Source organism: Ranitomeya variabilis, chromosome 1 (genome assembly GCF_051348905.1).
Source record: "Ranitomeya variabilis isolate aRanVar5 chromosome 1, aRanVar5.hap1, whole genome shotgun sequence".
NCBI lineage: Eukaryota > Metazoa > Chordata > Amphibia > Anura > Dendrobatidae > Ranitomeya > Ranitomeya variabilis.
In genome coordinates this window covers 361,402,244-361,428,839 of record NC_135232.1, presented here as the reverse complement: position 1 = coordinate 361,428,839, position 26,596 = coordinate 361,402,244, and the positions used below count along the sequence as shown (strand labels likewise).

At 43.8% G+C, this 26,596-nt stretch overlaps 1 protein-coding gene across 2 annotated transcripts in view; it reads right to left on the bottom strand.

Moving 5' to 3' along the window:
- Positions 1–26,596, bottom strand: part of IPO4 (importin 4) — a 359,020-nt gene that overhangs the window by 153,685 nt on the left and 178,739 nt on the right. For both annotated transcript variants that reach the window (XM_077248938.1, XM_077248939.1), the window contains exons 15-19: positions 25,961–26,074; positions 25,701–25,814; positions 25,455–25,578; positions 25,066–25,177; positions 20,559–20,671 (exon numbers count right to left, since the gene is read on the bottom strand). In XM_077248938.1, coding sequence (XP_077105053.1) covers positions 20,559–20,671; positions 25,066–25,177; positions 25,455–25,578; positions 25,701–25,814; positions 25,961–26,074 — 577 coding nt within the window. The remainder of the gene's footprint in view (positions 1–20,558; positions 20,672–25,065; positions 25,178–25,454; positions 25,579–25,700; positions 25,815–25,960; positions 26,075–26,596) is intronic.

The following is a 26,596-nucleotide window of genomic DNA, read 5'->3' as shown; positions in this document are numbered from 1 at the left end:
GTCTTCTCCAGTGCCAGCTCAGCAGATTTCCTTCTTGGGAATGGTCCTGGACACTTCCCACGGGTTGGTAATTCTCCCTCTGGGAAAGGTCTTAGCCGTACAACAGGAAGCATAGATGCTCTCCCGCTCTTTCCCTCACTCCATATGAATTAGTATGGGGATTCTCGGCAAGATGGTAGCAGTAATAGAGGCGGTTCCAAGTGTGCAGCTATACCTCCGCCCTTTGCAACACGCACTTCTGACGGCTTGGGACAGTAACCCGTTCTCTGTCGACCGTCAATTCCGTCTGCCTCAGTGGGTCAGGCAGACCCTCAGGTGGTGGATGCTGAAGTCTTCACTGGATCAGGGAAGTCCTATCTTCCAGTACGTTGGCTGGTGGTGACCACCGACGCCAGTCTTCTTGGCTGGGGTGCAGTTTTCCGCCATCACACGGCACAGGGACGCTGGTCTTCTCGAGAGTCACGTCTGACGATCAACATTTGGAGATACGGGCAATCAAGTTAGCCCTTCTGCTTTTTCATCATCTCCTGGCAAGTCGTCCCATCATGATCCAATCCGACAATGCCACGGCTGTGGCGTATATCAACCGTCAGGGGGCACCCGCAGCAGGATGGCCATGCACGAGGTAGGTAACATACTTCGTTGGGCTGAGAGGAACCACTCAGCCATATTGGGGGCTCACATCCCGGGCATACAGAATTGGGCAGCAGATTTCCTCAGCTGCCAGGGCCTCGTCCTGGGAGAGTGGTCTCTTCATCCGGAGATCTTTCAGCAGATTTGTCATCGCTAGGCGACTACGGATGTGGACCTGATGGCCTCACGGCTAAACACAAAGGTTCCCGAGTTGATAGCTCAGTCCCACGACCCAGTAGCCATCGAAGCAGATGCACTGGTTCTTCCGTGGTAGCAATTTCGGCTTCCGTATATATTTTCCCCCGCTCCCCTTACTTCCAAGGGTCTTCAAAAGGATCAGGGCGGAGGGGGTGACCAATGATCCTGGTCACACCGGTCTGGCCGCGCTGGGCGTGGTACGCAGACCTAGTTCAACTCGTCGTCGTTCCCTGGCGACTCCTGGATCGCCCAGATCTGCTTTCCCAGGGCCCTATTTACCACCAGAACCCCGGGGCCCTGTATTTAACGGCATGGTCGTTGAATCCTGGGTTCTAGCTCAAGCAGGATTTTCTCAACAAGTGATCTCCTCCATGATTAGTGCTAGGAAACCCGCGTCTATGCGCATTTATCATCGCACCTGGAAGACCTTCTTCTCTGGTGCACGGACCGTGGACGCTCTCCTCTTGAGTTTTCTATTCCTTCCATCTTGGAATTTCTGTAGACCGGTTTGGAGTTAGGTCTCGCGCTTAGCTCACTCAATGCACAGTTTTCAGCTTTATCTGTTTTGTTCCAACGCAGGATTGCTACCAGATTACAGGTGAAGACATTCATTCAGGGAGTTTCCCATGTGATGCCTCCCTATAAAATGCCGTTGGAGCCATGGGATCTTAATTTAGTCCTAGGGGTTTTACAGGCGGTCTCTTTCAAACCACTGCAGCATGTTTTCGCTAACTTTTCTTTCCTGGAAGGTAGTTTTTCCTAGTCGCCGTGACGTCAATCAGGCAATTCTCGGAGTTGGCGCCCTGTCCTGCCAAGCTCCGTTCCTGATTTTCCATCAAGACAAGGCGGTTCTGAGAACGTCCCCATCTTTTCTGCTGAAAGTTGTCTCTTCCTTCCATCTCAACGAGGATATTGTTTTGCCCTCACTCTGTCCGGCACCAGTACATCGTATCGAGAAGGCTCTTCACACTCTGGATCTAGTGAGAGCTCGTAGGAGATACGTCTCACAGACAGCATCTTTCCGCAAGTCAGATGCCCTATTCGTGCTTCCGGAGAGGCATAGGAAGGGCCTAGCTGCTTCAAAGGTCACAATAGCCAAGTGGATTCGCTCGGCTATTCAGGAGTCCTACCGTGTCAGGGGCATACCTGTCCCAGCACATATTAAGGCACACTCCACTCGGTCAGTGGGCGCCTCTTGGGCCATTCGGCACCAGGCGTCAGCAGAACAGGTCTGCAAGGCTGTGACTTGGTCCAGCTTGCATACTTTCACAAAACACTACAGTATTCATTCTCAGGCCTCTGCAGATGCGACCCTCGGCAGGCAGATTCTGCAGTCGGCAGTACCACATCTGTAACTCTTTGGTACATGGGGTAATAGTTGATTGTTCCCCACCCAGGGACTGCTTTAGGATGTCCCATGGTCCTGTGTCCGCCAATGAGGCGTAGGAGAAATAGGGATTTTTGTGTGCTGACAGTAAAATCCTTTTCCCAGAGTCAATAATTGGGGGGGACAGCACCCACCCTGTTAGGCTAATGGCTTGTGTTCATTCTTAGTTTTGACAGAGTTTATTCTTGTAATAGTTACAAGCTCCTACTGCTTTGTTACTGAACTGGTTCAGGTTACAGCCAGCAGAGGGTGTATACTGCAGGGGAGGAGCTAATCTTTCTATGTTCACTTAGTGTCCTCCTAGTGGCAGCAGCATAACACCCATGGTCCTGTGTCCCCCAATGATTGGCTCGGAGAAAAGTATTTTACAGTGAGTACACAAAAAAATCCCTATTTTTCCATTTTCTGCAAACTTTGCTTTCAAGGAAATTTGCTACCCATCTGAGAGCAGCACTATGCAAGGGCAGAGAGTCGGATTCCAGCGGTGTGTCACTTACTGGTCTGCTTTGTATTAATTTGATAAAATGACCGATTTCTCTGATGCCGATCTAGCAGCTCTCTGAATAATGAGAACTGTATAACTTCACCCATACACAATGCAAGTACACTGCGCATAGGCAAAAAGCTGCCAGTCAGTGATGGAGGCAGGGTTATACAGAGCTCATGAATATGGAGGATTACAGGGCAGCAGGTTCACTAGTTCTCTAGTGATAATCTGATGACAAACACAAAATCAGACTGTCAAAAAGTTAGTTTATTGAAGTTCTTCAATACAAAAAGTGAAAACCATATATTATATAGAGTCATTACAAACAGAGTGAGCTATTCCAAGTGTTTACTGTTAATGTTGATGATTATAGCTTACAGCCTATGAAAAAGTCATTATCTCAGTAAATACGAAAAATAAACAGAAAACACCTGCAAAGGCTTCATAAGCATTTAAAAAGGTCCCTTAGTCTGTTTCAGTAGGCTCCACAATTATGGGGAAGACTGCTGACTTGACAGATGTCCAGAAGGCAGTCATTGACACACTCCACAAGGAGGGCAAGTCACAAAAGGTCATTGCTAAAGATGCTGGCTGTTCACAGAGTGCTGTATCCAAGCATATTAAAGTAGAGTTGAGTGGAAGAAAAAAGTGTAGTAGAAAAAGGTGCACATGCAACCGGGATAACCGCAACCTTGAAAGGTTGTTAAGAAAAGGCCATTTGGTGGAGATTCACAAGGAGTGGACTGCTGCTAGAGTCATTGCTTCAAGAGCCACCACACACAGACATGTCCAGGACATGGGCTACAAGTGTTGCATTCCTTGTGTCAAGCCACTCATGACCAATAGACAACGCCAGAAGCGTCTTACCTGTTCCAAGGAGAAAAAGAACTGAACTGTTGCTCAGTGGTCCAAGGTGATGTTTTCAGATGAAAGTTTATTTTGCATTTCATTAGGAAATCAAGGTTCCAGAGTCTGGAGGATGAGTGGAGAGGCCACAATCCAAGCTGCTTGAGGTCTAGTGTGAAGTTTCCACAATCAGTGATGGTTTGGGGAGCCATGTCATCTGCTGGTGTAGGTCCACTGTGTTTTATCAAGACCAAACTCAGCACAGTCGTCTATCAGGAAATATTTAGAGCACTTCTTGCTTCCCTCTGCCTACAAGCTTTTTGGAGATGGAAATTTAATTCTCCAGCAGGACTTGGCACCTGTCCACACTGCCAAAAGTACCAATACCCGATTTAAAAAACAACAGTATCACTGTTCTTGATTGGCCAGCAAACTTGCCTGACCTTAACCCCATAGAGAATCTATGGGGTATTGTCAAGAGGAAGATGAGACACCAGATCTAACAATGCAGATGAGCTGAAGGGTGCTATCAAAGCAACATGGGCTTCCATAACACCTCAGCAGTGCCACAGGCTGATCGCCTCCATGCCACGCCGCATTGATGCAGTAATTGATGCAAAAGTAGCCCCGACTAAGTATTGAGTGCATTTGCTGAACATACATTTCAGTAGGCCAACATTTCAACTTTTAAAATCATTTTTCAAGTTGGTGTTTGTGACGGGGTGTACGGCAGAGCAGGAAGGGACAACAGGCCGAGAGACGATCCAATGAGATTTATTAACCCCTTAACGACCTTTGACGCATACGCTGCGTCATGAAAGTCGGTGCCAAAACGACCTATGACGCAGCGTATGCGTCATGGAATGATCGCGTCCCTGCAGATCGGGTGAAGGGGTTAACTCCTATTTTACCCGATCTGCAGGGAGAGGGGGAGTGGTGCTTCAGCCCAGGGGGGGTGGCTTCACCCCCCCGTGGCTACGATCGCTCTGATTGGCTGTTGAAAGTGAAACTGCCAATCAGAGCGATTTGTAATATTTTACCTAAAAAACTGGTGAAATATTAAAATCCAGCCATGGCCGATGCTGCAATAACATCGGCCATGGCTGGAAATACTAAAGTGCCCCCCCCCCACACCCACCGATCGCCCCCCCAGTGCTCCGTTAGTCCTCCGGTCCCCTCCGTCCGCCTGCCGGCTCCCCCGTCCTGCTGTCCGCTCCCTCCTTGCTCAGATCCCCCCCCCCTGTGCTCCGATCACCCCCCCTGTGCTCCGATCCACCCCCCCACCACCCCTTCATACTTACCGATCCTCCCGGTGTCCGGCCGTCTCCTCCCTGGGCGCCGCCATCTTGGAAAATGGCGGGCGCATGCTCAGTGCGCCCGCCGAATCTGCCAGTCGGCAGATTCCTTACAGGTACATTTTGATCGCTGTGGTAGGTTCTATCACAGCGATCAAAATAAAAAAAATAATAAATAACCCCCCCCCTTTATCACCCCCATAGGGACAATAATAAAATAAAGAATTTTTTTTTTTTTTTTTTTCCCACTAGGGTTAGGGTTAGAACTAGGGTTAGAACTAGGGGTAGGGTTAGGGTTACGGGTAGGGTTAGGGGTAGGGTTATGGCATGTGCACACAGAGCGGATCGGCCGCGGATCCGCAGCGGATCGGCCGCGGATCCGCAGCGGATCGGCAGCGGATTGGCCGCGGATCCGCAGCGGATTGGCAGCGGACCCGCAGCGGATCGGCAGCGGATCGGCAGCGGATCCGCAACGGATCGGCAGCGGATCCGCAGCGGATCGGCAGCGGATCGGCAGCGGATTGGCAGCGGATCGGCAGCGGATTGGCCGCGGATCCGCAGCGGACAGGCAGCGGATTAGCCGCGGATCCGCAGCGGATTGGCAGCGGACCCGCAGCGGATTGGCCGCGGATCCGCCGCGGATTGGCAGCGGATCCGCAGCGGATTGGCCGCGGATCCGCAGCGGATTGGCAGCGGATCCGCAGCGGATTGGCCGCGGATCCGCAGCGGATTGGCAGCGGATTGGCCGCGGATCCGCAGCGGATTGGCCGCTGCGAATTCGAAGCAGTTTTCCATCAGGTTTACAGTACCATGTACACCTAAGGAAAACCAAATCCGCTGTGCCCATGGTGCGGAAAATTCCGTGCAGAAACGCTGCGTTGTATTTTCCGCAGCATGTCAATTCTTTGTGCGGATTCCGCAGCGTTTTACACCTGTTCCTCAATAGGAATCCGCAGGTGAAATCCGCACAAAAAAAACACTGGAAATCTGCTGTAAATCCGCAGGTAAAACGCAGTGCCTTTTACCTGCAGATTTTTCAAAAATCGTGCGGAAAAATCTCACACGAATCCGCAACGTGGGCACATAGCCTTAGGGTTAGGGTTGGAATTAGAGTTAGGGTTGGAATTAGGGCTAGGGTTTGAAATAGGGTTAAGATTAGGCTTGTGGTTAGGGTTACGGATAGGGTTAGGGGTGTGTTGGGGTTACAGTTGTGGTTAGGGTTGGGATTAGGGTTACGGTTGGGATTAGGGTTACGGGTGTGTTGCGGTTAGGGTTGTGGTTAGGGGTGTGTTGGGGTTAGGGTTGTGATTAGGGTTATGGCTACAGTTGGGATTAGGATTAGGGGTGTGTTGGGGTTAGTGTTGAAGTTAGAATTGAGGGGTTTCCACTGTTTAGGCACATCAGGGGTCTCCAAACGCAACATGGCGCCACCATTGATTCCAGCCAATCTTGCGTTCAAAAAGTCAAATGGTGCTCCCGCCCTTCCAAGCCCCGACGTGCGCCCAAACAGTGGTTTACCCCCACATTTGGGGTACCAGCGTACTCAGGACAAACTGGGCAACAACTGTTGGGGTCCAATTTCTCCTGTTACCCTTGCAAAAATAAAAAATTACTTGCTAAAACATAATTTTTGAGGAAAGAACAATTATTTTTTATTTTCACGGCTCTGCGTTATAAACTTCTGTGAAGCACTTGGGGGTTGAAAGTGCTCACCACACATCTAGATAAGTTCCTTCGGGGGTCTAGTTTCCAAAATGGGGTCACTTGTGGGGTGTTTCTACTGTTTAGGCATATCAGGGGCTCTGCAAACGTAACATGATGCCCGCAGACCATTCCATCAAAGTCTGCATTCCAAAACGTCACTACTTCCCTTCCGAGCCCCGGCATGTGCCCAAACAGTGGTTTACCCCCACATATGGGGTATCAGCGTACTCAGGAGAAACTGGACAACAACTTTTGGGGTCCAATTTCTCCTGTTACTCTTGCAAAAATAAAAAATTCTGGGCTAAAAAAATATTTTTGAGGAAAGGAAACACATTTATTATTTTCACGGCTCTGCATTATAAACTTCTGTGAAGCACTTGGGGGTTCAAAGTGCTCACCACACATCTAGATAAGTTCCCTTGGGGGTCTAGTTTCCAAAATGGAGTCACTTGTGGGGAGTTCCTACTGTTTAGGCACATCAGGGGCTCTGCAAACGCAACATGATGCCCGCAGAGCATTCCATCAAAGTCTGCATTTCAAAACGTCACTACTTCCCTTCCGAACCCCGACGTGTGCCAAAACAGTGGTTTACCCCCACATATGGGGTATCAGCGTACTCAGGAGAAACTGGACAACAACTTTTGGGGTCCAATTTCTCCTGTTACTCTTGCAAAAATAAAAAAATTCTGGGCTAAAAAAATATTTTTGAGGAAAGGAAACACATTTTTTATTTTCACGGCTCTGCGTTATAAACTTCTGTGAAGCACTTGGGGGTTCAAAGTGCTCACCACACATCTAGATTAGTTCCTTGGGAGGTCTAGTTTCCAAAATGGGGTCACTTGTGCGGGAGCTCCAATGTTTAGGCACACAGGGGCTCTCCAAACGCGACATGGTGTCCGCTAATGATTGGAGCTAATTTTCCATTCAAAAAGCCAAATGGCGTGCCTTCCCTTCCGAGCCCTGCCGTGCGCCCAAACAGTGGTTTACCCCCACATATGGGGTATCATCGTACTCAGGACAAACTGGACAACAACATTTGGGATCCAATTTCTCCTATTACCCTTGGGAAAATAAAAAATTCTGGGCTAAAAATCATTTTTGAGGAAAGAAAAATTATTTTTTTATTTTCACGGCTCTGCGTTATAAACTTCTGTGAAGCACCTGGAGGTTATAAGTGCTCACTATGCATCTAGATAAGTTCCTTGGGGGGTCTAGTTTCCAAAATGGCGTCACTTGTAGGGGAGCTCCAATGTTTAGGCACACAGGGGCTCTCCAAACGCGACATGGTGTCCGCTAACGATTGGAGCTAATTTTCCATTCAAAAAGTCAAATGGCACGCCTCCCTTTCCGAGCCTTGCCGTGCACCCAAACAGTGGTTTACCCCCACATATGAGGTATCGGCATACTCAGGAGAAATTGCCCAACAAATTTTAGGATCCATTTTATCCTGTTGCCCATGTGAAAATGAAAGAATTGAGGCTAAAAGAAATTTTGTGTGAAAAAAAAGTACTTTTTCATTTTTGCGGATCAATTTGTGAAGCACCTGGGGGTTTAAAGTGCTCACTATGCCCCTAGATGAGTTCCTTGGGGGGTCTAGTTTCCAAAATGGGGTCACTTGTGGAGGAGCTCCAATGTTTAGGCACACGGGGGCTCTCCAAACGCGACATGGTGTGGGCTAAAGATTGGAGCCAATTTTTCATTCAAAAAGTCAAATGGCGCTCCTTCCCTTCCGAGCCCTGCCGTGCGCCCAAACAGTGGTTTACCCCCACATATGAGGTATCAGCGTACTCAGGACAAATTGGACAACAACGTCCGTGGTCCAGTTTCTCCTTTTACCGCTGGGAAAATAAAAAAATTGTTGCTAAAAGATCATTTTTGTGACTAAAAAGTTAAATGTTCATTTTTTACTTCCATGTTGCTTCTGCTGCTGTGAAACACCTGAAGGGTTAATAAACTTCTTGAATGTGGTTTTGAGCACCTTGAGGGGTGCAGTTTTTAGAATGGTGTCACTTTTGGGTATTTTCAGCCATATAGAACCCTCAAAATGACTTCAAATGTGAGGTGGTCCCTAAAAAAAATGGTTTTGTAAATTTTGTTGTAAAAATAAGAAATCACTGGTCAAATTTTAACCCTTATAACTTCCTAGCAAAAAAAAAAAATGTTTCCAAAATTGTGCTGATGTAAAGTAGACATGTGGGAAACGTTATTTATTAACTATTTTGTGTCACATAACTCTCTGGTTTAACAGAATAAAAATTCAAAATGTGAAAATTGCGAAATTTTCAAATTTTTTGCCAAATTTCCGTTTTTTTCACAAATAAACTCAGAAATTATCGACCTAAATTTACCACTAACATGAAGCCCAATATGTCACGAAAAAACAATCTCAGAATCGCTAGGATCCGTTGAAGCGTTCCTGAGTTATTACCTCATAAAGGGACACTGGTCAGAATTTCAAAAAACGGCAAGGTCATTAAGGCCAAAATAGGCTGGGTCATGAAGGGGTTAAAGCAGGGAGCATACAACATCAAATATCCATAATGTCCTTCAAGTCCACGAGAAGTCCACAAAAAGATCAAGTAAAGAAACAGATCTGGAGGTGCTTTCCAGTAATCCCGCACCCGATATACGAAACAATAGTCCTTCCACGAGTCCAACAGAACAGATTCGGGGGCACCTCCCGATAATCCTTGTGCCAGCTAACAAAGCAATAGTCCACACGAGTCCAAGGGATCCCAAAACAATCTCACGAACGATGAGATATGTCCTCAGCTCAAGTCTCGCCCCGTTCGCTTCCGCAGTCACAGATGGAAGTGGGGTCTTGCCTCAGCTAAGAATCCCCACTCCTCCTTTAAGGATCAACTCACATCTGATCTCAAAAATAAGAATGGATTGTCTGAGCTCCTGGGATCCGCCCATGAAGGGGGGTAGGGGTCACACCTTCTATTCAATGGTTGGGTCCACCAGAAGATTCTAGACTGGTGGGCTCCGCTTAGTCTATCTAGTATGTACATTTGACTAGCCACCTGCTGTGAGGAAGAATGGCTATTCTTCACTAGTGGTGTTGACAAAGCTTAATTACATTATAGCTTAGGGCTGCAAGTATCGGGGGAAGGAGACATATTGTTACAGGTGAACTCACAGCACAAGAAAATACATAAATTACAGCTAATAGAAACCAGAGAACAGTTACATACATCAAATGGCATATTATTCAAATACAGGACAGGGCAAAAGTACATATCATGACAGTCTTATAAAGTATTCTAATTTACTGAGATAATGACTTTTGGGTTTTCACTGGCTGTAAGCCATAATCATCAACGTTAACATAAATAGGGCGTGACCGGATGTGGAGCTGAGCGGACGTGCGAGGCTCGAGCTCCCTAACCACCAGCTATCATAAGCGGCCCAAAGCATAGTGAGGTGACTGGTGGAAGCCAGATCCGAAGATAAGATAAGCGAGGCAGTTGTGCGCTGCAGGAATGAAGGGAGGGAGGAGGGGGCAGGCGCCCAGCAAGGTCCCGGTCTTTGAAGCGGCAGGTAGCTGGATCCAAGATGGCGACCGCAGCTCTCACCACGCGGCAGCAGCAGGAGTAACAGCAGTGTGAAGCAAAGGTCAGAGATGAACAGTGAATCAATCCACCAGCCCAAACTCCCAGCAAAGCTGCAAGCTCTCTGAGCACACAGAGCTGTTCACCAACGCTGCAGTCCCTGCTTCTCCCCCCTGCTAGGAATGCTGAAGGTTCAGAGCCTGAAGATTTACAACCACTAAACACAGCCCTGACCGTCTCCTCAGACTCTCCTATTAAAGACTCCAATTCTGCCCCAGTCACTGTAGCCACACTCAGATCCCTGCTGGGAGACTTGAAGCAAGCCATTCATACTGATATCACAACGGCTTTCACTGCCCTACATAAAGAAATTACGCAGATTGGCGACAGAACCTCGCACATAGAGGGGAAACTGGAGGAATATACTACGGCGCACAACCAACTAGTAATGAAGCGGACGAAGAAATCATGGCCCTGAAACTGAAGCTTGGAGACTTAGAAGACCGAACCAGGCGCAATAACCTACGCTTCAGAGCAATCCCCGAGAGCGTGTCAGTGGATACACTAAAGGAGTTTCTAATGGACTTTTTTACAATTCTGGTGCAGTCAGCGGAACAGAGACCTGCTGATTGACAGGGCACATCGGATCCCCAAACCAAAGTCTGCTCCCAGCTCCGCACCGCGAGACGTGATAGCCAGGCTGCACTTCTACCACTTCAAGGAGGCAGTGACCAAGGCAGTGTCAGCAAAGCAAGAACTTCCAGAAAGATTCCGGAACATCCTAGTGTTCACCGACTTGTCTGCGACAACCCTGAACAGGAGGCGGGAATTCTCATCCGCAACCAAGATTCTGCGGGACAACAGTATTGTCTACAAGTGGGGATATCCAGTAAAGCTCATAGTGACGAAAAACGGAACTTCACATGTCCTTGCGTCTCCCAGAGAGGCCATGACCCTGCTCCAGGAATGGTCCCTGACGTCAGTGGATGAAGATACCAGCTCGCCACTAAAGAAAAGACCCCCGACACTGAACAAAGAATGGACCTGATTCTCATGCAAGTACTCTGTAACTATATGTATCCCCTATGTGTCTATGCCGGGGCACCACACTGTTATTTTTTTTTCCTGGCTGGCAGGTTGAAGGGACTTGAGAAAAACGCTTTCGTTTTTTCTATTCTCTCCCCCCTTTAATACTGGATAGGAACGACTATCCAGTTGGTTCACATAGAACCAGACTCTTGAGTTGTACAAGTTGTAATTGTTGTAGTTGTTGTTAATAACCTTAACCCCTTTGTTTCCCTTATTATTATCCTGTATCCGGTGACATTGAATTTTTTTTCTTTTTTGTAACTGATGGTATTTCAAATATCTAGCATTAATGCGAAAGGCCTAAATAGCCCTTTCAAGAGATCGTTATTATGGAAAGAAGCCAGGCACTCAAAGCGGACATACTATGTGTCCAAGAAACTCATTTAAACTGTGAAGATACATATAGATTACAACATAAAAATTACCCCCATATCTATGTGTCATATGCGGTGAAAAAGAAGAGAGGGGTAGTGATTGCAATAAAAGACACTATAGCGTTCCAGCTTGTTGATAGCATTCTGGATGATGAAGGCAGATATGTAATATTGATATGTAATATCAATAATAAGGTGTATACAATTGCATCTACACTGTGTTCCAAATTATTATGCAAATTGGATTTAAGTGTCAAAGATTTAATTGTTTTGTTTTTCAAATAAACTCGTGGATGGTATTGTGTCTCAGGGCTCAATGAATCACTGAAATCAATCTTAAACACATGTGATAATTAGTTTTCCAGGTGATTCTAATTAAAGGAAAACTACTCAAAAATTATGTTCCACATTATTATGCAGGTCACAGGTTTCAAGCAATATGGGAAATAAAAAGGATCTCTCTGCTGCTGAAAAGCGTTAAATAGTGCAATGCCTTGGACAAGGTATGAAAAAATTAGATATTTCACGAAAACTTAAGAGTGATCATCATACTCTGATGAGATTTGTGACTGAAACAGAGCACAGACAGAGTTCATGCAAATAAAGGCATAATGAGGAAGTTTTCTGCCAGACAAATTAATTGGATTAAGAGAGCAGCTGCCAAAATACCATTACAAAGCAGAAAACAGTTATTTGAAGCTGCTGGTGCATCTGGAGTCCCTTGAACCTCAAGGTGTAGGATCCTTCAAAGGCTTGCTGTGGTGCATAAACCTACTATTCGGCCACTCCTAAACAGTGTTCACAAGCAGAAACGGTTGCAGTGGGCCCAGACATACATGAAGACTAATTTTCAAACAGTCTCGTTTACTGATGAGTGTCGAGCAACCCTGGACGGTCCAGATGGATGGAGTAGTGGATGGTTGGTGGATGGCCACCATGTCCCAACAAGGCTGCGACGTCAGCAGGGAGGTGGAGGAGTCATGTTTTTGGCTGGAATCATGGGGAACCAGCTGGTAGGGCCCTTTAAGGTTCCTGAAGGTGTGAAAATGACCTCAGCAAAGTAAATAGAGTTTCTGACTGACAACTTTCTTCCATGGTCTAAAAAGCAGAAAAGTGCCTTCAGGAGCAAAATCATCTTTATGCATGACAATGAATACCTCTGAGTAATTGGCTGCTATGGGCATAAAAGGAGATAAACTCATGGTGTGGCCACCATCTTCCCCTGACCTCAGCCCTATAGAGAACCTTTGGAGTATCATCAAGCAAAATATCTATGAGGGTGGGAGGCAGTTCCCATCAAAACAGCAGCTCTGGGAGGCTATTCTGACTTCATGCAAAGAAATACAAGCAGAAACTCTCCAAAAACTCACAAGTTCAATGGATGCAAGAATTGTGAAGGTGATATCAATGAAGGGCTCCTATGTTAACATGTAACTTGGCCTGTTAGGATGTTTTGGAGTTAAATAGCTTTTTTGTTCAGTGAATGCGACCTCCTAATGCTGCAAATTCCGCAAATGAGCATTTTCAGTTCTTTAAAACATATCAAATGTTTAGAAATTCTACTGTGCCTAATAATTTGGAACAGTGCATTTTAAGTTTTTATTCATTTTGGAGATTATACTGTTATCAGTGGGAGGTTTCTTCAATAAAATTCAATGTATAATCTAACGGGTGATTACTTTTATTAGACTGACTGTCATTTGCACTGACCATTTACGAAAATCCGAGAAAAATGTCATTTGCATAATAATTTGGAACATAGTGTATATACGCACCCAATTCAGGTCAAATTACTTTTATTAAAGACCTCATAACTAAATTATCCAAAATAAAACAAGGATCCCTGCTAATCTGTGGAGATTTTAACATCGTCCCGATCCCTAATATAGACAAGTCTTGGTGCTCAAAGAAAAAGTCTCAATCCCATGCTTTGTCCCAGTGTCTTATATCAGAAGAATTGTATGACACGTGGAGGGTCCTTCATGCTTCTGAACGGGATTATATGTATTACTCCCACCCACATAAAGTATATTCAAGAATAGATCTAATAGTAGTGGATAAATGGCTCCTATAAAATATACAATCAGCAAAAATTGGGAACATAACCTGGTCGGACCACACTCCTGTAACATGCCAAATTAAAATACGTACAATAATTTAACTTATTCTCCGTGGAGAATTAATAACTTTTTAATAGCCTCAGATAATATTAAATCCCAACTAAACGACCTTCTCCAGGAATTATTTGATATCAATAGTACCCCTGACATATCCCGGACCACAGTGTGGTGCGCCCACAAGGCCTACATAAGAGGGCGGTTAATACAGATAGCAGCACAACACAAAATATTGAGAATGCGACAAATAGAAGAGCTCAATAAAAATATAGCAACATTGGAAAACATCCATAAACATAGCCCATCACCCACGGTATATAGAAAACTACAAAAAGGCAAGATACGAACTATATCAGCTATTCCAATATAAATATGAGCATAATTTGAGGAGAAATAAAGCAAAATACTACTGGCAGGGGAATAAAGCGAGTAAAATACTTGCCAATAAGATTAAAGCGAGATTAACAAAGCAAAAAATAGCTCACATACAAGATGATCAAAAGAACAAAATATACAACCTTAAAGAAATTGCGAATACTTTAGCAAGATATTACTCCTCACTCTATAATCTCAAGACCGATAACCTTATCCCACAACCCAACGCTGAGCTAATTAATAATTTCCTGAATAGCATATCTTTACCCCAAATCCCAGAGGATAAATTGATGGCAATAAATCAACCTATAAGCCAAAAAGAAATCCAACAAACCATTCAGGCAACAAAAAATAATAAATCCCCAGGACCGGATGGTATAACTAATGAATACTTGAAGCTATTCAACCAAATATTGTCCCCACATCTATTATTAGTCTTCCAAAATATATTTGAAACGGGCAAAATACGAGAAGAAATGTTACAAGCGACTATAGTCCCCCTCCCCAAGCCAGGTAAAACGCCCGACCATCCAAGTAATTTCAGGCCAATATCCCTTCTAAATACTGACCTCAAGCTGTACTCAAAAATCCTAGCAAATAGACTCTCCGATGTAATCCCTTCCCTGGTGCACCAGGTTGGATTTATCAAATCTAGACAGACATTGGACGGCACCAGACGAATGATTGACCTCATCCATGTGGCGGGGAGGGACCGGACGCCTTCTCTGCTCCTATCCCTGGACACGGAGAAGGCGTTCGATCGGGTGCATTGGGGATACCTGTTTGAGGTTCTGGCCAGATTTGGATTTACGGGTAATACTATTAAAGCAATCACTCTGCTATATTCTCACCCATCAGCGTCGGTTTCTGTCTCTGGAATGATGTCGGACAGGTTTACTATTACTAATGGGACGAGACTGGGGTGTCCGCTATCACCCCTTATATTTGCTTTGGTGATTGAGCCTCTAGCGGAGAAAATTAGATCACACTCGATGACAGGTGAATAAAACGAAACACAAAATAGGTTTATTTGCGGACGACATCATTCTAGCGTTAACAAACCCGACAGAATCATTACCGGCAGCAATGCAAATAATCGAATCATATACTAAAATATCATATTATAAGCTAAACGTGTCTAAATGCCAGGTATTAAACCTAACCCCACTCACAAAACACCCCAAAAACTTTGAGAATAAATACCCTTTTAAATGGGAAAATGACCATATTGAGTATTTAGGTATTTGGCTGACACTCTCAGCAGATAAAATGCTATCATTGAATTATGAGTCTCTAAGGAAGAAAATCCAAACTGACATGTTACGCATGAAGAAACACAAACTATCATGGCTGGGCAGGATTGCGTCGGTGAAAATGTTAATTATTCGAACAGTTGCGATTCATGTGGAATAATGATGATGATCGGCACTGGATAGCAATTGAAAAACATCTGATGAGAACCTCCAATGTCTCAGCTTTTTACCATGCACATCAAACTAAAGTTCCTAATAGAAACCTAAAAATGTCCCCAACAATAGACGCGGCTCTGGAGCTATGGAGAGTGTTGACTAATAAATTAGGCCTTATACAAACCACATTCCTCAAAGCTCCCATAGAGACACTGGAGCATTGTATCCCGGACCTCAAACTTAAAAATTGGAATTTACCCAAAACCACCTCAATTGGAAACTTGTATGATGGGGAGGAATTAATTACTTTTACATCATTACGAGATAAATACCATGTTCCTCAAAGGGATTTTTACAAATATTTGCAGATCCGGAATTTCCTAACTGAAAGGAAAAAAACAATTCCTGCACCGCCATCTAAACTCTACTCTATGCTGATGAACCCGACATCACAGATTAGGGCGCTGTCCACAAGCTACGACTGTATGTTGGAGAATACCCTGCCCTAACTACATACCTGCAAAAGTGGGAAAAAGACCTAAACTGCACATTCACACCGGATCAGTGGAGGGCATCCTTCTTAATTATTGGAAGCCAATCTAAATGTACAAACCACATAGAAAACGCAAGGAAATTGTTATGTAGGTGGTATTTCACTCCCAGTCGATTGTCTAGGATGTTCCGCAGTTCCCCAGACACGTGCTGGAGGAGTGGAGACCCCTGTGCAGACATGCTACATATATGGTGGAGTTGTGACAGAATTAGACGTCTGTGGGAAGCCATAGACCACCTGATGTTCCAGATTTGTGGTATACCAGTGACTCTTAATGCACAGCAGGCGTTACTCGCTATTGATTTGGACTCGTTTCCCTATGAGATCCGTACAGTGATTGTACATATTATTGTAGCAACAAGAATCAAAATTGCTAGTTACTGGAAAAACTCCAAATGCCCCTCACTGTCCGAGGTCATGTCACTGATCAACGAGAATTGCCTATCAGAAAAAATAATCGCTACATCTAATAATATAGCTCAATTTCATAAAAAAAATTGAACAATTGGTTATCTTTCCCTTTAAATACCGTTATTAAAAAACTTTGCAGATACGCATAGAAAATGTGATTGGATAGGTATTGTAATGTCACCATTTCCCCTATCCTCTTCCCTTCCCTAATCCCCATAACGTTGTGTTAATTATTACGAATTTAATGTCAATAAGATGTAATGCTCGACACAATTTGTAAATAAATAAAAATTTATGTTTCAACATTAACAAATAAACACTTGAAAAAGATCACTCTCTTTGTAATGACTATATAATATATGAGATTCACTTTTTGTACTGAAGAACGGAAATAAATTAACTTTTTAATGATATACTAATTTTGTCAGAAGTACCTGTATAACAGTAACTTTCTCTAAACTGCTGCAAGCAGCGCAGTAAGTGAAAAATCACTGAAATCCAAGTCTGTCTTCATCAAGCTGCTCTCAGATTAGGTGGCAAAAACCGTGGGAAAGATTACTTTAAGTAACACAGATACCCCATATGTGGGGGAGTACTACTTTTGAGGCACAGTACAAAGCTCAGAAGGGAAGAGGCGCCATATTGAAGTTCAGATTTTGCTGGAATGGTTTGAGTGTGCCATGTCACATTGACAGAGCCCCTGAGGTGCCAGAACAACAGAACCCCCCTATATGTGAACTCATTTTACAAACTACACTCCCAAATGAATTAATTTAGTGGTGCAGTGATCATACTGACACCACATGTGCCTCATAGAACTTGATACCATTGAGCGATGAAGAAAGAATAAATTACATTTTTACCACTAAAATGTTGTTTTAGCCCCAAGTTTTTGGTTTTTCTAAAGGTTAATAGGAAAAAATGGACCTCCGTTGGTTGTAAAACAAATTCCTGAGTGTGCCAATACCCTACATGTAATCGAGAAATATTTTTCAAGCACAGTGCAAAGTTCAGAAGGCAAGGAGCGCCAGATTTTACTGTTATAGCTTGCAGGTGCCATGACCCACTGGGAGAGCCCACGAGGTGCCAGAACAACAGAACCCACCCCATAAGTAACCCCAATTTAACGAAACAAACAAGGGTGGAGTGCACCACAGAACAAATAAACTGGGGATCAACCAAGGGCCCAGACAATTGCAATAGATCAACAAGAGGAAAAGGCTAGGACCACAAAAAAAGGTGATCACCACACAATAATAATTAAACTTTATTGAGTGCAAAAAACGCAAGAACAAAACATATTAAAAACATTTTAAAAAAAGTCACACGTGACTGGACAACTACAATTTTTGCTCATGATACGGCAAAACCCACAAAAAAGTGACACTAATAGATAAGACCAATATTGGTCAAATATTACTATGGCGCATGTTGCAAAAGGGTTAAAAACTACACATCTCAATGAATTCATCTACGGGTGCAGTGATCATATTGCCTTAACGGGTGTGTCACAGAATTTTAGACCATTTGACAGTGAAGGAAAAAATAACTACATTTTTACTACCAAAATTTATTTTTAACCCCAGATTTAACATTTTCACACAAGAAGTGGCCAAAAATGGCACCATAAATCCCACAATGTCTACTGAATGTGGAAATACCCCATATGTGGCTGTACAGTACTACTTAGCCATATGGAGAGACTCGGGAGGAAAGGAGCTCTATTTGCCTCCTGGAGCGCAGATTTTCCTACTTGAGGACTCCATATACAGAGCTCCTAAATGCTAGAAGAGCAGAATCCTCTCTCAAGTGACCCCATTTGGGAAACTATACCCCTTGGGGAATTTATCTACAGGTGTAATGACGATTTTGACTCCATGGATATTTTCCAGTAACAAGCAGCAATTAATGTTGCCGAGAGAAAATAGCAAACCACCGTTCTGTAGTCACCAGTACATTATATCCAGCCTGTGATTCTGGAGGCATGCACCTGTAAGTTAGGTGGGCTCTCATCACTTCAGAAATGCCAAATATGTGGATGCTATATGTGATTTAGGTACACTGTGGATCTCAGAAGGGAGGGGGCATTTGGATTTGGGAGTGCAAAATTTGCTAAATCTCTTTTGGCGGGTGAGGAGCCATTTCACTTTTCCAGAGCCTTTGTACTACCAGTAACGTGGAAGCCCCTATATTTCTGATAACAGTTGACAGACCTGAGTGAGGACTTGCTTTTTTTGTGAATGAGTTGAAGCTTTTATTGGGAACTTTTACATAACGTTTGGGATCACATTCATTCGGCGCTCTACGTTGAGCACTTACTTTGGGGTTTCAATATAAAACTCCGAGTGAAGTGATTCAGATGAAAGCCCCGATGGATCCATTCACTAAAATGAGGCAGCAGAGTTTCTCTGGACTGTCTGGTCTCTGTCCAGCGTTGTCCTTTTCAGAAGTGCACAAAACTGTGGCCGACGGCACTTTTATGCAATCCTAAAAAGACGAACACCGCCAGATCACAGGTCAGACAGCGTCCATCTGCCTCATTATAGGGACTCTTCCGCTGAGGGTTCTGTTTGACTCGTGTATTTCAGAGATTTACATGGAAACCCCAGTGTAAGCACTCAGCACAGGATAAATGTGCACCGAGCCTTACTGCGATATTTGGGAGGCAGAATGAAAAAAATGAACAGCAGGTAAATAATTGGTTTTATTTATTTTTTACGCTGTTCCTCGTGCGGCATAAGTGATTAGACGACTATTCTTTGGATTGGTGCGGTTACAGCGATACCAGATATTTATAGGGTTTTTAGGTTTGGCTGCTGTCACATACTAAAAGACGCTTTAACTGCAAAAAACTTTTTGCATCACCATATTTTGAGAGCTATAATGTTTCCATTTTGGCCCACAGAGTCATGTGAGGGATGTTTTTATAGGTATCTTTTTGGGCACGACATTTATTGATCACTTTGTATTCTGATTTTTGGGAGACAGAATGAACAAAAACCAGCAATTCAGTAATTTTTTTTTTTTTTGGGTGGGGTTATGCCGATCTGTGTGCGGAAAAATTGATTTGGCAGTTTAATTCTTCGGGTCAGTACGATTACAGCGATACCTCATTTATACTTTTTTTTATGTTTTGGCACTTTTACACAAAAACTTTTTTCCGCTAATAGAACTGTATGGTGGCTTTTTTTTTTGCGGGACAAGATGAGGTTTTCAGCAGAACCATGTCTATTTATATTTGTCTTTTTGATCCCGTTTTATTTTTTACTTTTGGTTTGGCGGTATGATGATAAAGCATTGTTGTTGTTTTTTAATGGTTTTCACTAAAGGGGATAACTAGAGGGACAGTTTTATAGGATGGGTCGTTGATTTTTTTTTTATCAAACAAATATTTATTTATGGATACAATATCTTTTGATTTTTTATTATTTTTTTTTTTAAAAATAGCTTTACCATTATTTTAACCCCTTTCTGACATCAGACGTAATAATCCGTCCATGTGCCCTGGGTCTGTTTAACCAGGGATGGATTATTACGAGCGATCACCCGTGCACACTGGGGGTGTGCGGGCGATCGCCACCAGGTGTCAGCTGATTCTGACAGCTCACACGCGGTACTAAGTGCCAGGAGCGGTCACAGCATTTAGGGGGTTAAAGTGCCAGGAGCGGTGTGTGAACTCTCCTGGTACTTAGTGCTGGATGTCAGCTGTCACATTCAGCTGACACCCAGCAGCGATCGTGATGACCTAATAATGCGTCCCTGGTTAAGTAAGCCCAGGGACGGACTATTACGTCAGATGTCAGAAAGGGGTTAAAGAAAACTTGTCAGCTGATTTATGGGGCCGAAACCACAGGCAGTATGAATCAGAAGCTGGTTTAACGACAGCTCCAGCAATAGTTTTCTCTGAAACGATCTGGTGCATATTCCAATCATCTTTTCCCAGCTGCTTCTACCAGCACCACACTAATTGATTATCAGATCTCTCCCGTGTGTGTACGTAGAGACTTGTCAATCACTTAGAGCACCACTAGGAAAAGATCCTCACACAATATTTTCTCCAAAACACGATGATTTAGAAAGCACAAAACAGCTGATAGTTCCCTATAAACAAGCAGATTCAGAATACCCTTCAATGTCAGGATCGCCATCATCGTCCCCTTCATCATGAAGGACAACATCCTCTTCATCTGCCTCATCATCATCAAACAACATGAAGGAGCGATTCTCATTATATTGGATCTTTTGGAATAAAGGAGTAAATAAACAGGGGATTTAGTCTTGGTGCAAATAAATTATATACATGTGTATGTATAATATATATATATATATATATATATATATATATATATATATATATATATATATATATATATATATATATATATATATATATATATATATATACATATACATACACACACACACACACACATATATACAGGTCCTTCTCAAAAAATTAGCATATAGTGTTAAATTTCATTATTTACCATAATGTAATGATTGCAATTAAACTTTCATATATTATAGATTCATTATCCACCAACTGAAATTTGTCAGGTCTTTTATTGTTTTAATACTGATGATTTTGGCATACAACTCCTGATAACCCAAAAGACCTGTCTCAATAAATTAGCATATCAAGAAAAGGTTCTCTAAACGACCTATTACCCTAATCTTCTGAATCAACTAATTAACTCTAAACACATGCAAAAGATACCTGAGGCTTTTAAAAACTCCCTGCCTGGTTCATTACTCAAAACCCCCATCATGGGTAAGACTAGCGACCTGACAGATGTCAAGAAGGCCATCATTGACACCCTCAAGCAAGAGGGTAAGACCCAGAAATAAATTTCTCAACAAATAGGCTGTTCCCAGAGTGCTGTATCAAGGCACCTCAATGGTAAGTCTGTTGGAAGGAAACAATGTGGCAGAAAACGCTGTACAACGAGAAGAGGTGACCGGAACCTGAGGAAGCAGTGGACTGAGTCTGGTGTGGAAACATCCAGAGCCACCGTGCACAGGCGTGTGCAGGAAATGGGCTACAGGTGCCGCATTCCCCAGGTAAAGCCACTTTTGAACCATAAACAGCGGCAGAAGCGCCTGACCTGGGCTACAGAGAAGCAGCACTGGACTGTTGCTAAGTGGTCCCAAGTACTTTTTTCTGATGAAAGCAAATTTTGCATGTCATTCGGAAATCAAGGTGCCAGAGTCTGGAGGAAGACTGGGGAGAAGGAAATGCCAAAATGCCTGAAGTCCAGTGTCAAGTACCCACAGTCAGTGATGGTGTGGGGTGCCATGTCAGCTGCTGGTGTTGGTCCACTGTGTTTCATCAAGGGCAGGGTCAATGCAGCTAGCTATCAGGAGATTTTGGAGCACTTCATGCTTCCATCGGCTGAAATGCTTTATGGAGATGAAGATTTCATTTTTCAGCACGACCTGGCACCTGCTCACAGTGCCAAAACCACTGGTAAATGGTTTACTGACCATGGTATTACTGTGCTCAATTGGCCTGCCAACTCTCCTGACCTGAACCCCATAGAGAATATGTGGGATATTGTGAAGAGAAAGTTGAGAGACGCAAGACCCAACACTCTGGATGAGCTTAAGGCCGCTATTGAAGCATCCTGGGCCTCCATAACATCTCAGCAGTGTCACAGGCTGATTGCCTCCATGCCACGCCGCATTGAAGCAGTCATTTCTGCCAAAGGATTCCCGACCAAGTATTGAGTGCATAACTGAACATTATTATTTGATGTTTTTTTTGTTTGGTATTAACCCCTTCACCCCCGGAGCTTTTTCCGTTTTTCCGTTTTCGTTTTTCGCTCCCCTCCTTCCCAGAGCCATAACTTTTTTATTTTTCCGTCAATTTGGCCGTGTGAGGGCTTATTTTTTGCGGGACGAGTTGTACTTTTGAACGACATCATTGGTTTTAGCATGTCGTGTACTAGAAAACGGGAAAAAAATTCCAAGTGCAGTGAAATTGCAAAAAAAGTGCAATCCCACACTTGTTTTTTGCTTGGCTTTTTTGCTAGGTTCACTAAATGCTAAAACTGACCTGCCATTATGATTCTCCAGGTCACTACGAGTTCATAGACACCTAACATGACTAGGTTATTTTTCACCTAAGTGGTGAAAAAAAATTCCAAACTTTGCAAAAAACAAAACAAAACAAAATTGCGCCATTTTCCGATACTCGTAGCGTCTCCATTTTTCGTGATCTGGGGTCAGGTGAGGGCTTATTTTTTGTGTGCTGAGCTGGCGTTTTTAATGATAGCATTTTGGTGTAGATACGTTCTTTTGATCGCCCGTTATTGCATTGTAATGCAATGTCGTGGCGACCAAAAAAACGTAAATCTGGCGTTTCGAATTTTTTTCTCATTACGCCATTTAGCGATCAGGTTAATGCTTTTTTTTTATTGATAGATCGGGCGATTCTGAACGCGGCGATACCAAATATGTGTAGGTTGGGGGTTTTTTTTATTGATTTATTTTGATTGGGGCGAAAGGGGGGTGATTTAAACTTTTATATTTTTTTTATTTTTTTCACATTTTTAAAAACTTTTTTTTTTTACTTTTGCCATGCTTCTATAGCCTCCATGGGAGGCTAGAAGCAGGCACAGCCCGATCGGCTCTGCTATGCAGCAGTGATCATAAGATCGCTGCTACACAGCAGATTTGCAGGTGTGCTGTGAGCGCCGACCACAGGGGGGCGCTCACAGCCACCGGCAATCAGTAACCATAGAGGTCTCAAGGACCTCTATGGTTACCTTCCTGACTCATCGCCGACCCCCGATCATGTGACGGGGGTCGGCGATGCGCTCATATCCGGCCGCACGGCCGGATGCGGTAGTTAAATGCCGCTGTCTGCGTTTGACAGCGGCATTTAACTAGTTAATAGCGGCGGGTGATCGCGATTTCACCCGCCGCTATTGCGCGCACATGTCAGCTGTAAAAAACAGCTGACATGTCGCGACTTTGATGTGCGCTCACCGCCGGAGCGCACATCAAAGCGGGGGTCCCGACATGTGACGTACTATACCGTCACATGTCGGGAAGGGGTTAAAAAACACTTTTATTTGATTGGTCGGGTGAAATATGCTAATTTATTGAGACAGGTTTTTTGGGTTATCAGGAGTTGTATGCCAAAATCATCAGTATTAAAACAGTAAAAGACCTGACAAATTTCAGTTGGTGGATAATGAATCTATAATATATGAAAGTTTAATTGTAATCATTACATTATGGTAAATAATGAAATTTAACACTATATGCTAATTTTTTGAGAAGGACCTGTATACACATACACACACGCACAGATAACCATACAAGTCTACATGAGCTCAGATTTTTGGATGCAAGTCTATTTCTAGGACAATGGACCTGGTTTTAGGATCAACTTTAAAATACAAAAATACAAAGGTGGTACAAAATACAGGGTGGGCACTGCATATGGATACACATAAATAAAATGGGAATGGTTGGTTATATCAGCTTCCTGTTTGTGGCTCCATAGTATATGGAAGGGGGAAAACTTTTCAAGATGGGTGGTGACCATGGAAGTCATTTTGTAGTCGGCCATTTTGTATCAAACTTTATAAATGGCCCACCCAGGTGTATCCATATACATGGCCCACCCTGTATATTAGTAGCATGAAGCAGCATCCTTCTCCCCCTCTGCCAGCCTGTAGACTTAAGGTACCGTCACATTAAGCGACGCTGCAGCGATATCGACAACAATGCCAATCTTTGCAGCGTCGCTGTGTGGTCGCTGGAGAGCTGTCACACAGACAGCTCTCCAGCGACCAACGATGCCGAAGTCCCCGGGTAACCAGGGTAAACATCGGGTTACTAAGCGCAGGGCCGCGCTTAGTAACCCGATGTTTACCCTGGTTACCATTGTAAATGTAAAAAAAAAAAAACAGTACATACTCACCTTCTGATGTCCGTCAGGTCCCTGGCCGTCTGCTTCCCGCACTGACTGTGAGCGCCAGCCGGCCGTAAAGTAAAAGCAGAGCACAGCAGTGACGTCACCGCTGTGCTGTGCTTTACGGCCGGCGCTCACAGTCAGTGCAGGAAGCTCTGAGCAGCAGCGCGGACGCCGGGGGACGTGACAGACATCAGAGGGTGAGTGTGTACTGTTTTTTTTTACATTTACAATGGTAACCAGGGTAAATATCGGGTTACTAAGAGCGGCCCTGCGCTTAGTAACCTGATATTTACCCTGGTTACCATTGTAAAACATTGCTGGCATCGTTGCTTTTGCTGTCAAACACGACGATACACGCCGATCTGACGACCAAATAAAGTTCTGGACTTTCAGCAACGACCAGCGATATCACAGCGGGATCCAGATCGCTGCTGCGTGTCAAACACAGCGATATCGCTATCCAGGACGCTGCAACGTCACGGATCGCTATCGTTATCGTTGCAAAGTCGTTTAGTGTGAAGGTACCTTTAGTGAACCATGCTGCATCTGCAGGCAGTAGCAGCAGGAGGAAGCAGCTGATAAGGTTTCATGGTTATCTACCCTCAGTTCACAGGGGTTCTAGGTGTTACAGCAGTAATACCTTTTTCAGGATGCAGTCATATGGAAATGCAGATACATGTAAGTAGTTCTTCTAATCAAAACTCACCACTATTCCTTCCCTTGATTTTAAAGACAGCAGCATCATAGTTGTAATTTTTTCCAGATGATGAGAAATATTAGCTTCCATAACTCCAGAAAGAGCGGCAAATAGGCTATAGCTGTAACAAGAATTACACATGCAAAACTTTAACCCTTTCCCCACTGGGCGGTTTTCTGTGGAATCAGTTGCAGTTTTGAGTTACACAATGTATCTTTTCAATATAATACTGTGAAAAAAAAGTCAGAAAAAAAGTTCCAAGTGCCGTGAAATGGTTAAAATTTAAATAAATAAAATCACTTGGGAACTTTGGGGTCCAAAGTCTACAAATGTAGGGACCAACTTATTTTAGGTAGCATTTGCAACCATTTTAACCTGTGTTGTGTGGTATAACTTACGCACAGCTTCTGATATTTGGGTCATCAAATGTGTCACATAAGTTGAGTCCTAGAAGGCAGCAGTCTTCAGCCAATGGCAAGAATGTTTCTTTGCCTAGAGTGTTGACCAGAACCCCAAGGGTTTCTGACAACAGATTAAGATAGATTAGTTAATTGAAGAAAAGAAAAAATAAAAAAAAAACTTCCTGAGTTTAGACAAGTGAACAGTTCAGAACATATCTACCCACTCTACTTCCATCTACTCACCTAAACACTGAATCTGAATAGGTCGTCCTTCCTCGGTTGTTTGCGTCAAATGAACTTTCAATACTTCCATTATGGAAGGAAAATATGGGCAGAGCAATTTCTCGGCTCCATTGGCTGACAAAAAAGAAATTAAGCTTAAGTTTGCAGAAAATTCCAAACCCTGACAAATGTCGATTGGTTGCAGGAAAATCAAAATTGTGGTAAAAACTGATGCACTGGACTAAAAAAAACAAAAAAGGGACACAAGAATGCATATTCACCAATGGCACCCAAAGCGCTCACTGAGAGTTCCTTCAATTTGACATTATCCGAGTTGCTCAGTGACTTCAATATCGGCTCCATCAAGGCGGGGAGGTACGGCTCAATTTTACTACCTGCATTAAACCATTGGATAGTTATATATTAGAAATGTCATTCACCAAGTGGACACATTTCAGCTACTTAGAACCGCATTCTCACACAAACACTACATATTTAATTGGTCCCGGTTTCTCTATCGCTTCATTGGGGGACACAGGAAACCATGGGTGTATGCTGCTGCCACTAGGAGGCTGGCACTATGCACAAAAAAATTGCTCCTCCCAGCTGTGTACACCCCACCAACTGGTACCAAGTTAATCAGTTTAGCTTAGCATCAGTAGGAGGCGGACATGGATTTTTCATTAGACCCATATCTACCTCGGTTTTCAGCGGGTTTCCTCTTCTATCCCTTGGAGGGATACAGCATGAACAGTCACACTGTAGTCCCACGTAGAGACATTGAGTATGGCGTGGACCGATATCCCGTGTCCTAATATAACAAGTTCATGTGTCCTGCCCGCTTGCCCACCAGAGCCTGCCGGCATCAGGAGTTACAGACATCCCGCAATCCGGTGAAATTTTGAAGTCTGTTTCTA